This window comes from Achroia grisella, unplaced genomic scaffold (genome assembly GCF_030625045.1).
Source record: "Achroia grisella isolate CSIRO2021 unplaced genomic scaffold, CSIRO_AGI_Agris_v1 utg26115, whole genome shotgun sequence".
Lineage (NCBI taxonomy): Eukaryota > Metazoa > Arthropoda > Insecta > Lepidoptera > Pyralidae > Achroia > Achroia grisella.
Genome location: NW_026712751.1, coordinates 34,907 through 52,876, shown reverse-complemented (window position 1 = coordinate 52,876; position 17,970 = coordinate 34,907). Strand labels below are relative to the sequence as shown.

Sequence of the window (17,970 nt, the reverse complement as noted above, 5' to 3'; positions counted from 1 at the left end):
ATACAAATAAGAACGTTTTTCTTCAATAGGCGATAGTGTATCCCTGAACAATGACAATGAAGATCACTGGGAGATAATCGGAGGTTCAGACTGGGGCGACGGGGTCATCGAAGTGCGCACTCGAAACGGTACGCTGGGAGCACCAGCCGCCTCCCGGCTACATCAGGGACAGTACCGCTGCGTCGCCGACAATGGTGTGGGACCTCCTCTCATCAAACATATCAATTTAACTATCCATGGTGAGACTAAATATGTGTGGAAATATAATATATTGTTTAACAATTGTACCAAAATCTACATATCATTTTAAACAACCCTTGAAGTTATAATCCTCCAAATAACAATACATATGTTATGTTCTATTTTTCCTCCAATTGCCTAACGTCGTAACAGTAGGCTAATAGCTTCAGCCTTTGATGAGGAAGAACATAAGTTCATTGTTAGAGATATGTTCTTTATTTGGTAGTCTGTCACATTATATGTAATCTTTATCTGTGGTAAATAACGCATGTTTGAGAATTAAAATACTTTTGGATAGTTTAACTAAAATGTATATTATTTTCATATTATTTAGAGCCGGCACACTTCGAAGAGTCCAGCGGCAACATGTCGTGTGTGCGCGGACACAGCGTATCTCTGACATGCCATGCCCTCGGTGACGCGCCCCTCACTGTCCACTGGACTCATCAGGGCACTAGGATTGATCTCAACTCCTACAGGTCGGAACCAGTTAGAAGTAGTGTTTGAAATGAAATAACGTAATAGCCCCGTAGTAAATCTATATTACACGTTCAGATGGTCAGTATCCGAGGTCCGTACAGTGGATGGATTGCGGTCGAGCCTGCAGTTCCGTGCGGCCGAGAGCACCGACGCGGGCGAGTACCGCTGCCACGCGCACAATCAGTATGGCAGGAGCGAGCTGCTTTTGTTCCTACACGTAGAAGGTAGTTTTATTTTCTTAATATTATTTGAATACACACTTACCTGTCTTAAACATAAAATTATTAACTGAAGTGTATTCGCTTTACGGTATATAGAACCCCCAGAAGCGCCGCGTTCACTTCACCTGGGAGGAGTTGGGTCGCGCTGGGTGCGGGTCACGTGGCGTGCGCCATCAACACGGGGATTAAGTTACAGTGCTTCATTTACAGCGCTGCAAGCATTGCCCACCCAAGACGCTAAACACATAACCACCAACTTAACACTTGACTCTGTCGCAGATGAAAGGTATATTTTTCTTAATCAGATACTGAACTACTCAATTACGAATTACTTTAATTCAAATATTTCTCACAGAGCCGATACCGATGGTCATCCTATATTGAGTGCGCGCTTAGAATCCCTACATCCGTCGGTTGCATACTCGCTGCGTCTCACTGCTACTAATCACATTGGTCAATCTCCTCAATCAGAACCACTACTCTTCACCACTTTGGAGGAAGGTAATTATAACAACTTTCTTAAGCAACATGAATATATACCTAGTACAAGAAAAAATAAATGTTAACAATTTTTATTCAGCACCGTCGGCATCACCACAGAACGTACAAGTAAGGTCAGCTGGAGTAGGAGAATTACATATCACTTGGTCGGTAAGTAACAATTACCATATAGACACTATAGGACCTGGTTTCATTACCATTGAATAAAACTTCTGTTGACGAATTACGTTTTGAACAGGTAGAAGCAGCATTTAACCCTATTTTTTCTCTTAAGCTATTTTTCCTCCAGTTTTTTAGGGTAGTGACAGTAGGTTAATAAAGATTGTTTGTTCTGTGATCAGGGAGAAGTCGTTTCCTATAAAGAGATCATTGTTATAGATAGACTTGGAAGGTGTAGTCTTTATAGATCTCGTTTAATTACTGGATTCAGTAATCATAATCAACATCAAGTTACAGCAGCTCTCAACGTATTCATAATCATGTTTTTTTAATTTTTTTGACCTGCATTTTAAATTCCTCTTATTTATTACACTAAAATAATCGGCTATGGTGACTGCTGTTCTGCTACATAAATTTACATGGTATTAATTAGGCCCCTCCACAAGACAGTTGGAATGGTGAACTGCTAGGCTACGTAGTATCTTGGCGGGAGCTGAGCCGGGTGGACGAGGAGGGTAATGATGAGGAGCGGCGCGCCGGCAGCAGCACCGCGCCCGGCTGGACCACCGCCGACACCACCATCAGCGGGCTGCGCTCGTTCTCGCGGTACGCGCTGACGCTGCGCGCCTACAACCGCGCCGGGGCCGGGCCCCCCACGCCCACCATGTACGCCACCACCGCCGACGGAGGTCTGTCACATTATTATCTTCTTAATCTTTATGTTCATGGTTTCGTCGTCTTATTCAGGGTTTTGTTCAATTGAGTTTATTTAGATACTAGCTGTACCCGCGACTTCGTCCGCGTGGAATTTAACTTCATTTTTCTAAAATAAAAGTAGCCTAAGTTACTCCTTACTACATCAGCTACGCACTATTAAAAGTCCCATCAGAATCGGTCCAGCCATTTCAGAGATTAGCCGAAACAAACAGGCAGACAAAAATTGTAAAAATGTTGTTTTGGTGTATGTACCGTATTTGTAAATTCATATGCATGTAGTAAAAAACGGTTATTTAAATATTACAAACAGACACTCCAATTTTATTTAAACGTATAGATGTGTATTGTCGTTCAATAGTGCCCGAGGTCGCCCCGACTGCTGTCGTCTGCGAGGGGCTCTCGTCGCGCTCGTTGCGAGTTCGCTGGTCACCCCCGCAGCCGGCGCACGCTCACGTACTGCGCGGTTACGACGTACAGTATGCAACGTTACACTTCTCACCACGTCAGTTCTGACTGTTTCTTATAGTTTGCGCAGATAAATAACTCCAGTCTATGGGATATAAATAAGTATGTAATTCAAGTGAATTTCTTGCCAGTTCTTCTCAATTGAATCCATATACTGAACCATCCAGGTAGGGAAAAAATTGTAATATAAAAAAAAATTACATTCATAAGCGGCTAAAATGTCCTACATTAATAATATTTTTTTAATTTGAATTTGAATAAATGGTTCATTTGTTTTATCATAATTTTGGTATGGTTGCGTGCGGGAAAATGCAATTATTATTCAAATTGAAAGGATAAAACCAATAAGTAGATTGATTGAGTGCTTTATCTGCGTAGGTTCATATAAATACTATACAAAAGAAAACATTCAAACAAAATAATATTACGGCTGCCAGTGTGGAGCGGCGCCATGGAATCACAAACGGCTCGTACCGGTGCGAACACCGAAGCTACACTGCAGGGGCTGCGGGCGGCCACCAACTACTCGGTGTGGGTGCGGGCCCGCACCGACCGCGGCCTCGGACCGCCCTCCGCGCCCATCTACTGCTCCACCAGGGAGGACGGTAGGATTAGTGCATAATGACAACCTGTTAATTGATCAAACGTAGCGATTACGTTAACGATTGATCCTCGCCGGCATATCCGACGACGACAACATCTAAACACACTATACGTTCCGCTCGATCACACTTTCACACACATACGACACCGTCCTTCGGCTAATTCAAACGGGGATGGAAATTTCCCTGAGCCGAGGTTCGAACCCCTAGCGGTGCCCTTGAACTGAAGTCGTATCCGTCAGGCGGTAGTTGGCCTTCAGCCGCTCCATAAGTCCTTCCGCGGGTTTGGAGTGCTATCAGCACTCGCTTCCTGTCATCCGGTGAAGCTGTAAAGGCCAGCTGCGACCAAGCATTAGAGTTGTCCGTTGCTTATTCTGAAGAAATCTCTTATACCTTTAGTTCCTGGAGCGGTGGAAGCAGTACGCGCGCTTGCGTCTAGTTCGGACACAGTTCGCGTATCGTGGCTGGCTCCCAGTCAGCGCGCCGGTCGCCTGACACACTACACGCTGTATACCAGAGAACTGGGCAAGTAGGTATTATTGTAGACAAATTTTATTTGAATTTGATAAAATGTAAATCGTTACCGTAGAATAAAATCAACTCGTTTTATAAAGAGTCGGCGGCGAGTGGTCGCAGAGAGTCGAAGCGAATGTCGACTCGAAATCGGACGAAGAAATCGAAGAAGAGGAGGTGTGGCGGGAGGTGGTGGGTCTGCGGGAGCGCACGGTGTACGAGTTCTGGGTGCGCGCCGCCACCGCGGCCGGCGCCGGGCCCCCCACGCGGCCCGTCACCGCCGCGCCCGCGCGCGCAGGTGACACGCCCACACCGCGTACCCCAACCTGCCATCTACTTGCACTTCTAAAATTCGGCTTTATGTTTAATAGTGTGATGATAGGAGCGATGGTGAAAGTAAACACACACAGTAGGACTGGAAGTTGTATATTAACTTGTTACATCTTAATTTACTCTACCTTAGACTATACCACTGCGTGACTTACGTGTCTTTAGATAAAGTGACTTATCTATCGTACAACGGGCATAATCTATTATCCTACGTTCTGATTTGCAATTATTATATCACACCACCCCTGAAAAAGTAGGATGTCTATTGTGAGGGAGTCCAGCACTAAGGATTAATTGAACTCGACAATTTATACATAAAACAAATAATTCTTAAAAATTTTTCGTCTTATTCTTATAGATTAATATATTTTTTATTATTATTTATTATTTTTACATTTACTTCATAATCTTGTAATACACTATATGGTCCTTTAAATAGTTCACTATATTTATTTCTAACCTCATTTTTATTAACACTAAATCGTTTCGTTTGTAGTTTATTTGGTTGGAAGTCCTACCATACGTCTCTTTTCTTAATACGAGTATCTTAGACTTAATTAAGTTATTTCTTGCCTCCATTTGAGAGATTTATAATCTATATTTTAGTTCTAATGTGTGAGACCTACAATGTGAGTCACTGGCAGTGTTTATATTCGTTTATCCATATTTAAAACATAAGAGTTCTTGTTATACAATTGTTTTATTATTACTTTTGTCACTGCGCTCTGCTATAATAAACGTCTCTACAAGCATCTCTCTATTTTCATTAATTTTTACATAATGAATAATCGTCATGTACATATAAAGGTTCAACATTACATATGTAAGTTGAAGTGGTGTGTAGTACGTTAGTGAGAGCGGTGGTGTGCAGGCTCCGCGCGCATCTCGTCGCTGGGCCGCGTGGTGCACGTGTCGCGCGGCGCGCGCGTGCGGCTGCGGTGCGCGGCGGTGGGCGCGCCGCCGCTGCGCTGGCGCTGGTCGCCCGCACCGCCGCCGCACGCGCACACGGTCACAGACGACGGCGACCTCGTCATACACAGTCAGTACACATTATTATATAATTGACGAAAATCCCTCATCACGACCTGCCTGCCTCGGGGCAGGGACCGGCTGACATTAACTATTTAGATGTGAAGATTCCCGACAGTAAAGAGCATATGCATGGTGAAGATTATTGCGCGTGTACTAAGAAGAAGAAGAAAAGAATAAGAAAAACATTTATTTACAACCATTATTGATATAATATAAAAAAAAATATTCAGTTTAATTGAAGTCACGTGATTACCATTATTGAGCCATAAATAGCTTTTATTGAATAAAAAATAGTTAAAATAAATTATTTTTCATCTTTTCATTTCATTAAAATGTTTTTCTTATTCTTTTCTTCTTCTTCTTATTACACGCGCAATAATCTTCACCATGCATATACTATAATGCGTGGTGACATATAACTCAACTGTTAGATATTCTTTTCTGAATTAGATTGAAAAATGACAACATATTATATAGAAAATTTAATTTCAATCGTAAACCATATAACCAATGTTTATAACTATAAGTCACCATGTATACACGAGTTACATGATCTCATTCCTAACGAAATGATATCGTCACTAGTATTATAAGTAACGCGTATCACCGGTGAACGCGACCGTGGTGATAGTGAGTGTTGTGGTGGGCAGAGGTGGAGGTGCAGACTGCGGGCAACTACACGTGCTCGGTGCGTAACAGCGGCGGCGCGGACGCGGCGGTGTACACGTTGGCGGTGCGGCGGCCGCCCGCCGCGCCCGCGCCGCGCCTCGTGCGCGCCGACCGCCGCGCGCTGCACCTCGCCTGGGACGCGCCGCCCGACGGCGGGGCCGCGCTCCTCGGTAATATCACCTTTTTATTTTATCACAGAAGAATCTTTATAGAGACCGCGAGGGCTTAGGGGCCGATGGAGATCGCCGGATTCTTACCGGATAAAAACCTGAAGGCTATTCCTCCTCGAACGTATCACCGTGGGAACACTTTCGCGGTCTACAAGACCACCGGTATAGTTCCCATCAATGGGACTTTCCATCTAGACATGAGAAGAATAGCTTCTGCACGCCATCTCCAAACCTTAATACGTCCTTGATAACCCACGTCAATCAGACTCAGTCGTCCATACGGTCCCCTTTCCCCTCTCGCTAACGTTAATTTACATCGCGGCTGCGGCCTTGACCTTCGATAATTAGCCTGGCATGCTAATTTCTTTTTTTTTATTTTCGCAATACGTCATCGTGTGATATCGGTTTCGGCGAGCAGGCTACACGGTGTGGTGGTCCCGCGAGGGGGGCGAGGGGAGCGAGGGGCGCTCGGAGCCGCGGTCGGCGCGCGTGCCGGCGGGGGACACGGCGCACGCGCTGGCCGGGCTGGCGTGCGGCGCGCTCTACCGCGTCACGCTGCGCGCGCACAACGCCGTCGGAGCCTCGCCGCACTCGCGGCCGCTCCTCGCGCGCACCCGCGGCGACAGTCAGTGTTACCACATCTTATCATTGTATTCTTTATATTATTTGCTATAACAAATGTTGATGATTGATAATATTTAACATTGATTGCAATTGGAGCATATTAAACTACTACGCATACGAAATTCATTCGTCGAGGCAAATCGTCATATAGGACTGTGACAGTTTGCCGCGGTACGCCACCGTGGTGGACGCACGTAAGAGATCTGTGATGTGCGTAGAGGCGAAGGCGCCGCCGGGCAAGGAGTTCGTGTGGGCGAACAGCACGGCGCTGCGGCTGAACCTGCTGGCGTGGGGCGGGCGCTGCCCGGTGGCGGCGTGGACGCTGGCGCTGCGGCCCGCGGCCGGCGGCGGCTGGACCGCCCTGCACACCAACGGGGAGACCGCTGAGGTACGACCCCACATGTATACATTTGGTCCCACTAGTGTCGGTCAGGTCAGGTCGGAGAGGATGGCACGTGGAACGGCACCAGGAAGCAGAGAAGACATTCGGGCGTATCCGGAAGAAGATAGAGTGCTGCCCGGCACCGAAGTCACAACTGCTGTTGCTGTGGTATCTGCTGCCCCAGAAAGGAGAGAAAATGCACTAGGAACAAGGAATGTAGATTAAATAATTTGTAGGGAGTCAAGAGAGATAGGGGCTCGGGTGTTCCTCCCGCGTTTCGACCAATATAACTGCGAGGTTGGAATGGCCATGGGTTGGAGGGTCATTAGTGTTAATTAATTTTGTGTTATACTATAATACACCTACTTTTTGTACTGTTTTGCTAAGGAAGTAATATTGTCATCAGAGCGGTGACCTGCAACCAGGCACCTGGTATGAAATCCGCGTGGTGGCGCGCGCACCCGCCGGCGACACGCACGCACGCTACAAGGCTGCCACACACACGCGCAACGGAGGTCAGTTGGACTCGTAGTACTCATTACCAATAATTTATTTTTAGTACGTTATTTCTATACTTTGGTTTAGTTTATCAATTATATTTTTATACCTGCTCGTAATTGTGTATAAAAATGTAATGAACTTGCTATGTTTTTTTCTTCCGGAATAATTGGCAATTAGAGTTTTTCTACGCAATACTAACTACAGTAAATACACCAAAGTACAATACAATAAACTATACCACTTTATGTATATTGTGCCGTTAGGAATCTTAACGAAATTACTATTTATAGTTAATCAGTGTACGCAATATAATCGATTCCACTGCACTAATATCAATATCGCAGTATTTGAAGCTACTCATTGTCTACAACCTTTGACGTTGATATATTTACCTTGGATATTATGATCTACGACACGGATGTTCTCTTTAAAGAAATACCTAGTCAATATAACTGTCTATATATACATACACATGCAATAGTCCGTAGCGTCGCCTCCTCTCGATCGCCAGTCCAATTCAAACGCAGTTCGAATCCCTAGCGGTGTCCTCGGACAACTACTACAACTTTAGTCCGAGGGCACAGCTAAGGGTACGACTCGGCTCGAGCCGTCGTAATTTCGATCTCCCTTTGAATTGAATTGAATTTGAAAAAAGTGGTGCGTATAGTATGATGTGTGGGGACGCGTACAGAGCGCGTGGGGGAGCCGACGGAGCTGCCGCTGGAGGCGCGCGGGGCGGCGGGCGGCGGGGGCGCGGCGCGCGGCGCGGAGGCGGCGGCCACGTGGCGCGCGCCGCTGACGCCGCTGCTGCTGGCCGCCGCGCTCGCCGCCGCACTCACCGCGCTCACCGCGCTCGCAGGTCAGCCGCACCACGCGCACATTCATTGCAGATATATGCACCGGACTACTGAATTCAGAGTCTCAGAATACACTACCCTGAACCATGAACCTAGGACACTCTATGTAATCGATTAAACTACACTCGCGAGAAACGGTATGGAATCACTTACTTGGAATTGATTCCGCGCGATCTTGAGTACTTAATAAGTAGTTAAGAATAATAAAAATGGTACCATCGGATAGGTTAAACTGTTAAGTTTAAATTGATACCAAATTCATTTAAATCACACCAGTATCTAAGGAGCTATCTCGGATTGAGTGAGGGAGTTAGGAAATCATAAAGATAATGGACAATAATTAATTAATAAAAACTTTATTTGAACATAGCTTAAATATATGAGTACTGAGTACATGTACTGTTTCGGCGTCGACTAGAAAGTATTATGTTGTGACGTAAAACATCTCGAACAGGATAATCTGCGTGATCAATTAAAAACTATATGAGCGAGTAAGTGTGGTAATATTAAACCAGCGCGGTGTCCGCAGGTGTGGTGCTGGCGCGGCGGCGGCGCGCGGCGCTGTGTGAGCGGCGCGAGTGCTCCCCGCGGCGGCCGCACCCGCAGCTCTACTCCACGGAGCCCGGCAACAGGAACGGGAAGACTCTCACGCCGCCGCACTGTACGCACTCGCACACCTACACTCACTCTTACATAATACACACGAATTTATATATTCCCTTTTAATCATATTTGTGCTGCAAAAGATCTCTTTAACTTACTGATCATGTTCCAATTTGTGCAAAGTCGTCTGTGGGAGATTTCTCTGTTTCATCAATTTCAGCAGCTACTAGCTGTCACTGCATTATATGTGATTCGATTCAATGATAAGACAGAAAAATTACAGGGCATGATATTTTAGTCCTTCGGAAGAATGACGCATGAGTGACGTAGTACCAAGTAGTCACGTATTTACATCAAAAAAATTGTGTCTTTAATTGGTAACACAAGATCTTATGATTAAGAAAACAAATGTGAATAGGAAATAGGTCAATAAATGTGAATCGCGTACAGCGGACGACATGCACGAGATCAGCCCGTACGCGACGTTCAGTATGACGGGGGGTGGCGGCGCGGAGGTGTCCGGCGGTGCGGGGGGCGCGGGGGGCGCGGGCGGCGGGTGCGCGCTGCACCTGCGCACGTTCGCGCGCGCGGAGTCATTGGACCTGGCCGCGCCGCCGCCGAGACCCAACCTCCTCACGCACTCACAAGGTCAGTACCTACATCCTCTCTTTACATAACTCGATTAGAACCCGGCGTTCACAGAACAATTTTGCACGACGACGACAGCGATCAGGTATGTCATAGGCACAATAGAAAAGACTACCAAACACCAACAGAAAAATCGCAATTGCGGCGAACCGTTTTTGAACAGGCGGTTGCGCTGGTAGTCTTGTAGAGTGACCTCGGAGAGAGCTTATTTGCTACCTAAAATGCTTACATTAAAGTGAATCCTTATAATTTGAAAAATCCTACATACTCCTCAGAAAGTTCACATTGTTCCTTCACGCGCGATGACTTATGTGAATAGTATACTATTGCTAGTCTTATAAATATTTAAAACCATCAAGTATAACATTTAATATTCATTATTTTATAATACACTGGCCACTCGCTCACGGGTTTGCATGTATTATATATATAAACCTTCCTCTAGAATCACTCTATCTATTAAAAAAACCACTTCAAAATCCGTCGCGTAGTTTTAAAGATTTAAGCATACATAGGGACAGACAGCGTCAGCGGCTTTGTTTTATACTATGTAATGATTAGGTCGATATAACATATTATTTATCGGAATACTTAGTAACAACTACAACCAGAACGTCCAAACTATACCAATATGATGAATAAAGGATTTCTGAAAACTCCCTGTGGGAGCACTCAAGATATTAATTTATACGCGAGAGAAACTTTGTAGTCATAGTAACCTTCATAATTCTCTGTATACAACACCTCAAACATTAAAACATCAGCAAGCAGGTGGTAGACGCTGTGCTGTTCTAATACAACAGCCTACGGTCAGCCAAGACGTCAATGTACACAGAATCAATTCAATTCAATTCTGAATCGGACACCACGTGACACCTACGAGGCTACCAGCACGCTACACTACCACCCACAGTGCACCATCATAACAATCACATCACGACCTTATAACTGATCACATAGTTATTTTACTTCTTTAGCACAAATTTATTCGAGTAAAGTTTTAATGGAAGGCATTGGATGCGAGCAGCGCAGGACCGATCGTCGTGGAGATCTTTGGGGGAGGCCTTTGTTCAGCAGTGGACGTCTTTCGGACTAAGATGATGAAAGTTTTAATGTGATATATTATCAAATTCAAATTCAAAAATCATTTATTCATGTAGGACATTTTAGCCGCTTATGAACGTAATTTTTTTTATATTTTAATTTTTTCCCTACCGTCCAGTTCAGTATGTAGATCCAATTGAGAAGTACTGGCAAGAAACTCAATTGAATTACTTAATGTAATGTGAGTATGAAAGGAAACATTTAATTTTTATTTTAATATAACATAGCTATATTAATACAAATTCAATTAAAGTATATCTCTTTAGAAAAAATAACAATTACTCAGAGACATTGGGACACAACGTTGCGACGTAAATAAAAAAGGTCGCCATATATTTTTAAGACTTTTGTTGGAAGAAGAATAGAGTTTTTTATGGGCCAAGACACCGCGCGGGGTCCACAAACAAAATAAACTTCATGTCCACATTCAAGGAACCGTAGTTAAATGTGATATAGGTACATTATATTCAGTATTACCTGTGCGAGCGAATTGATGCACTCACTACATATGTACTCCAATATTAATATATACATATAAATAAAATTGGAGTGTCTGTTTGTAATAATTAAATAACCGTTTTTTACTACATGCATATGAATATAATTACGGTATATACATCAAAATAACATTTTTTACAATTTTTGTCTGTCTGTTTGTTCCGGCTAATCTCTGAAATGGACTCTGGACCGATTTTGATGGGACTTTTTTTGGCAGGTACCTGATGTAATAAGGAGTAACTTAGGTTACTTTTATTTAGAAAAATAAAGTAAAATTCCACGCGGACGAAGTCGCGGGACCAGCTAGTTAAGAGTATAGGGCTAAAGTAAATTGTTGCAATGGTTCATTGACAAGGAAGCCGGTAATAGTCACTTTATAGAGTTGGGATGATATTTGCAATTCGTCTATTGGCCATTATTACAATGCGAATAATTCTGAGCTATAATTATTATTCCACGAGAAGAACATAGTTAATGAATGAGGTAAGAAGTAGCATAAGACAATGAGGCATGCTCCACTTCATCGCCCCCAGTAACAAGTACACCGCGCACTCAGACAAACAAACACTCATCACGATTTCATCGTTCGCTGAGATTGCAATTTCCGCTGGAGCCCTGAATTTATAATAGCGAGAGGAATCAGACGCGGGCGGCCCCGAGACGCCTGCACTCGCGTACTGCTGCCACCCTCTACAGATTATGTTCAATTTTCTTCTCAATTACAGATTATATTACTAACTAGCTGTACTCGCGACTTCGGCCGCGTGGAATTTAACTTTATATTTCTAAAATAAAAGTAGCCTAAGTTACTCCTTATTACATCAGCTACCCCGCTAATAAAAGTCCCGTCAAAATCGGTCTAGCCACATCAGAGATTAGCTTGAACGAACAGACAGACAAAAATTGTAATAAAAAATATTTTGGTATATGTGCCGTATTTATATTCATATGCAAAATATGCATGTAGTAAAAACGGTTATTTCAAAATTACAAACAGACGCTACAAATTTATTTATATGTATAGATGATGAAATGTTTAATGCTATATAGAATAAGTTAATTTCATTGTTGTAGTACTTTGCTGTAATATTGTATTTGTTTATTATAATTGTGAAACAATACTCGTGTTACAGCTACGTCTGCGTAATTAGTTGGGACCAAAAAATAATCCTTACATATATTAGTCCAACAAACTAAAGGTAAAGGTATATAATAGAGAGGTACTAAAAACGCTCGATAACATGGAAAAAGAGTAACGACTGTAGAGGGACCGTTGTCGTATTTTCAGTTTGGTGTACGAGCGCATTAAGTTTATAGTTAATGGATAAGACTTTGCAGAAAATGAATAGCGTGGAAGCGAGCCGCCCGCGCCCGCTCGTAAGGCGCTGGCCCAAATAGTAATATGGGTCGAGTTTACATAAATCCGCTTGGAAATTGCGAACTTGCCAATGAAGGCTACAATGGAGCGGATTGTCTATTGTTGTAACCGTTGCCGCCTGACAATATCATGTTCAATATGATACCTAAATCGATTTCGTAGTGAATAGTCCATAAAGAGGTATTACCCTCCAAAGACGCCGATTGAAGTGAAATCCTAGTGCAAGCGGAGTTTAGGCTCATTTACGATCCTTAGGCTCAGTGGTACACGTGGCTGGCATTTTTTTACATATTTTTTGCTAAGCGTCATAACCTAGTATTTAGTTCGTTTCTGGCCGCAAACAAAATACGTTTTGTGAATAAATTTGTAGTACTAATTGCCTGTCTTGTGATGCAAAGACCAATAACAAATCAATCTTATAAACTCGTACTCCTGCTACTTACTACTAATACTTCGTCATCATCAGTCTCGCGGAGCCTTTCACCAAATCAATATATGTGTAATCCTTGTTATAGTATTTATGTAGTATAAGTAGTTTAATAAAAATTCATCAGATTATTTACAGTTTATTCATACTTTATATATTTTGATGAAGAGCTCGATGTTTAATATTTATGTAATTTTTTTAGTAATAAGTATAGTATAAGTAAACACAACAGAATATCAGCGCTGCTTCTTTTATTAATTCGTGTTTTTTCTGTATCTCATGTATGTTATGTGTCTGTAATTGTGAATAAAGAATTTATCTATTTATCTATCTATCTACAACTTTGGATTTATATATCAGCGATGTGTGGCCACTGACTACTACATCAATAGTTGACAGTGTCTCTTACCATGCGATACTACTGCTGTAAAAATCTTTATTGACTGCCTGTTTTGTTTCAAAAATGATAAATAGTAAATGTACCAAATATCCAAATTAACAACATACAGGCAGTGACAATAAATCGCTCATTTTGTTTCACTTGCTCTAATTATATTACAACCAGCAACCAGCAACCAGCTATACCTGTGACTTCTATGCCGCTTTCAGCATTTTGCAACATTACTTTATTTTAATAAAAGAATTTATCTAAAATAAAAGTAGCCAAAGTTAGGAGTGATTTACTTACTTAACTTACGTAATAGACAGACAAAAATTAAAAACAAAAATTTTTGGTATATGTACCGTATTTATATTCATATTCATGTAGTAAAAAACTGTTATTTCAAACAGACACTCGATTTTTATTTATATGTATAGATGACAATCTCATTTAGTTTCAGTGATATTTCTTTTTAAAATCAAATAACAAAATAGGAACAGCATATAATCGAGTTCTAATAAAAACAAACGCGTAATTCTTTAAATATTCTAAAGTACCGCTGCCAAATCTCTTCGTTTTTTTGGCCGCGGATCTCGGAGTCTATTGACAATCAAACAAACAATAGCTTGGGACTTATAGTGCCGCCTCGCGCTGTGTGGCCTGAAAATAACTTTTATAAACATCAAAGGACACCTCATTATCATGCGGAGATAATGATATAAAATGTTATTACTACGATTCATTGTGGCGGCAGGCGGCGGGATATTAAAAGTGACATTATGATAATAATAGTTCATTCAGGGTTTTATCTCCGGTTTCATGGAGCAATCCGGTTTGCAATTTCCGCCGCTTTGCTGTGTTCATGATGAATTGAACAGCGCGGCCAGCGCGACGTCGCGCGCCCTCCCAACATCCAATATCAGAACGAACACTCATTTGATTTCAAAACCCTTTTTGATAATAGTTTTTTTTATTTTCTAGTGGGAAATCTCAGTGACTGAATGTGAATTTGAAAATATGCAACTTCCTAAAGATGTTTTTTTGCTCATTCACGCTGGTCAGATGGCTGGACCGATTCATATTTGGTACATTATTTATGAATGAAATGCTGTTTAAATAACGTAAATTAAATATGGTAATGGCAGAAAACTGTGATTGTTACAGCCTATGCTGTAAATAATATAAATGACGTAGTGGATTAACTTGAAACAGTCATGCTCGCTATAAAGTTCAAACTTGTGGCGGCGTGGTGGGCCGGGTCGACTTGCTCCCTCAATATGGATTGCAATGATGGCTGGCTTATTCGTCATACTCGTGTACGGGTGCTACTTGTGGGGACTGGTCTGTTCCAGTTACGAGCATTGATTAGACTATTTACTTTTGCAATAACATATGCTGGTGCTCACTCTATTCTCCCAAATTTAAATTAAAAAATGAATCTGTATTATTGTAAACATGTACAACATTTATTTGAAAATAATACAAGCTTAGTTTCTTGTCAGTTTTTCTCATCTCGAAATCATTCCATACTGACGGTATTTGACATATCACAAGAGTCTGCACCGACCTGTTCCGAGTAAGAGACCTGTAAGAGACTGTACCGAATAGAAACAGACTTCATTAGAGTTAGTAAGTAAATAAAATTGCCCTCCATGTGTAATGTTTAATAAAGTTACAGTGTTAGATTGTAATTAAATATTGAAGTCTGCTCACTGGTAGTACACTGGTAAGTGCCAGCAGTGGCCCGCGTCGCCCGCGCCTCGCTCCTCCCGTGGTGCGTGGTGCGGTGGTACATTTGAGCTAAGCTCTCCCCCGAGGCGGCTTCGCGCGGCCGCCTGTTTACTGGCTGACGGTATATTTGTGTGATAGAGCGGCCTATCAGCCTGTTTAATATGCTTTTCAGTTTATAGCCGCCCGCGTTAATTGTATCTTGTGGCCGGAGTAACAGACGAGCGTACACGAGATAAAGCCTCTCAAAACCCGCAAATAACGAGGCAAGACTCTGTGCCTACTCTATACGTAGTACGTACCCTGCATAGATGTTTTTATGTATTTATGAGTCTGGAAACGAGAATTATTTGGAGATTAGAATACACCGGAAACATTATACCCTTTTCAAACAGATTCATGGCATACAGACAGATGGACAGACCGGATCGGTAGTCTGTATTTTGGTTTTATTTCTTACCAGATTTTTCCCGCGACTTCGATCCAGTTATATGGAATATACATATTTATGGATTAACAAAGAGTAAGCAAGTAAGCAAACAACTACCACGTGTATGCCTAGTTATACGAAAACAATTATGTCCGAGTTGGCAAACAAGCATACGGCCCATCTGATGGTAAACGGTTACCGTAGCCTATGGACGCCTAAAACACCAGGAGTGTCTCGTGCGCGTTGCCGACCCTTAAGAAACCTTAATATACCCTTCTTGAAAAACCCCATACTGCAGTCTCGTGAAAAAACCTCGGCAGGTAGTTCATTCCACAATGTAAGTGTATGCGGGAGGAAGCTCCCCTGAAACCGCACTGTCCGAGACTACTTAGGATCCAGCGTGTGGGGATGAATTCCCAAATAGCCAATTTGAGTGCATGTACGATATTATATCAGTTTTCTTTTTTATTATATAACGTGTGTGCAGAGTACGGGCGGTGCCGCGACAGCGACTCTGAGTCGAGCGGGTCCCCGTGCGCCGCGTGCGCCGCCGAGCTGTACCGGCTGCCCGCCGCGCACCTCTCCGGTTAGTTGGGAAACTAACAATAACATCTATTACTTACCTACTTACATAGTTTTAGAGGAGGAAAATTAATGGTTGATTGAATTTATTTACTTATTAGGTCACCAAAAAGGTTTAGAGCAACAAAATTAGACTATGTATAACATATTGTAATGTACTTAATATACTTAGCGTAACTTTAATTATCGGCAACTACTTAGATACGTTGCCCGCGGTGGAGTCGAGCGCGGACGACACGTCGTACAGCGCCGGCAGCCGCGCGCGCCACCCGGCCTCCCGCGCCGACCGCGCCGACCGCGCCGACCGCGCCGACCGCGCCGACCGCGCCGACCGCGACCGGGCCCCGCGGGGTGCGCGGGGCGCGCGGGGCGCGGCGCGGGGCCGCCGCCGCAGGGACCACTCGCGGCACTCGGCGCCCACCGTCAGGTGACACCCTGCACACACCACACCATCCGCATCACCACCCGCATCGACACTCACTCCTACTCCACTTCGTATGGGGCACTCCTCACATGTCACACTTTTACATTTCACTGTACAAATATAGTAGGTGCCGCAACTGAAGTTATCACATGGTCGGTTGCAACTTTTGACGGTATCCCTAACTTACCTATACGCTGTGTTGTTTTGGGTTTATTTAAAAGAGCAACACACAAGTTTCTTGTTCATTCTTCTTGTGTGAACCTGGATTCAGAATGTGCGGTAGAATAAAAAGAAAAGTGACTATTCAAAAGTGCTTTATTTAAATAAAAATTATTTATGTTTCTATTTCTTTCTATTAGCATTTCTGAATACGTACTTTAATATATATAGTAGTGGATACATAAGTTACATCCTAGCGGTGTTATATTATATATGTACATGGAAGATGTGGAAGTTTCCCTCGAATAAAGTAACAACAGTTTTCACGAGCCTTCACTGAAGGTTTAATTTGAGGCCAATACAAACAGTGGCACGGGGCCGGACCCTCGTCGTCCCGACTTCTCAGTACTTAAGGGCCGCTTGATTGGCCACGTACGTGACCCGCAACCGAACGCGCACTCAAACTTCTCCAGCGGCCCCTCGCTCACATCACACTCCAACATAACTATATTTTTATATACAAATAGAACTTTAATTGTAATCATATTGTGTCTATTGTGTTATGCATATTACCATACATAATACCTGGCAGCGTTTCAGGAGTCCTTCATATTACTTAATTGGTAAATTACGATTGTTAAATTTTAGATGTAACTAAGAAAGAAATCCTAATGATTATTTACGCACTGATGTCAACTATATAATAAATTTGTTTCTTTTCGATAAAGCCACCGTTTCTAAGAGGACGAAGTGGTGGCCGGCAGCGTTCATTTCGGTAATATATTAGCGTGGCCCGACCGTAGACCCCGACTACCACACTCCAAGCATGGCTTCAGCGCTTCTAACCGCAGTGCCGGCTCCAGACCGAGACGTGAGAGCGCGCAGCGTCGCCACTAGTGCATGGGCATCTATTGTGCATGAGGGATCATGTCCCGAGCGGTAGTCTAAGCGAGTGGTATCTTTCCATTTACTAAATTTGTCCGCTCCACTTTGAATCTGAAAATCTTGAAATCGTAAACGGTATGTCATACCGGCTCCGCATGCTCGCCGACGTGAATGCCAGTAAGTAGGTCTGCATCGTGCATGCGAGGAGGTGTCGCCGGCCCGTCGTTGTGTTGAGCGGAGTGTTTCGGTTGCAGGTACT

The 17,970-nt window shown here is 43.2% G+C and overlaps 1 protein-coding gene across 1 annotated transcript in view; it reads left to right on the top strand.

Annotated features, from left to right (window-relative positions):
* LOC131842875 (cell adhesion molecule Dscam2-like) overlaps positions 1 to 16,941 on the top strand; it is a 56,652-nt gene extending 39,711 nt beyond the window's left edge. The window contains exons 16-37 of the mRNA XM_059191441.1: positions 30 to 239; positions 575 to 719; positions 796 to 944; positions 1,038 to 1,227; positions 1,297 to 1,442; positions 1,522 to 1,592; positions 2,035 to 2,290; positions 2,677 to 2,820; positions 3,221 to 3,388; positions 3,785 to 3,914; positions 4,000 to 4,196; positions 5,100 to 5,267; positions 5,911 to 6,099; positions 6,518 to 6,724; positions 6,942 to 7,111; positions 7,512 to 7,620; positions 8,298 to 8,465; positions 8,993 to 9,124; positions 9,517 to 9,714; positions 16,149 to 16,247; positions 16,445 to 16,513; positions 16,613 to 16,941. Coding sequence (XP_059047424.1) covers positions 30 to 239; positions 575 to 719; positions 796 to 944; positions 1,038 to 1,227; positions 1,297 to 1,442; positions 1,522 to 1,592; positions 2,035 to 2,290; positions 2,677 to 2,820; positions 3,221 to 3,388; positions 3,785 to 3,914; positions 4,000 to 4,196; positions 5,100 to 5,267; positions 5,911 to 6,099; positions 6,518 to 6,724; positions 6,942 to 7,111; positions 7,512 to 7,620; positions 8,298 to 8,465; positions 8,993 to 9,124; positions 9,517 to 9,714; positions 16,149 to 16,247; positions 16,445 to 16,513; positions 16,613 to 16,674 — 3,377 coding nt within the window. The 3' untranslated portion in view covers positions 16,675 to 16,941. The remainder of the gene's footprint in view (positions 1 to 29; positions 240 to 574; positions 720 to 795; positions 945 to 1,037; positions 1,228 to 1,296; positions 1,443 to 1,521; positions 1,593 to 2,034; positions 2,291 to 2,676; positions 2,821 to 3,220; positions 3,389 to 3,784; positions 3,915 to 3,999; positions 4,197 to 5,099; positions 5,268 to 5,910; positions 6,100 to 6,517; positions 6,725 to 6,941; positions 7,112 to 7,511; positions 7,621 to 8,297; positions 8,466 to 8,992; positions 9,125 to 9,516; positions 9,715 to 16,148; positions 16,248 to 16,444; positions 16,514 to 16,612) is intronic.
* The last annotated feature ends 1,029 nt before the right edge of the window (positions 16,942 to 17,970 follow it).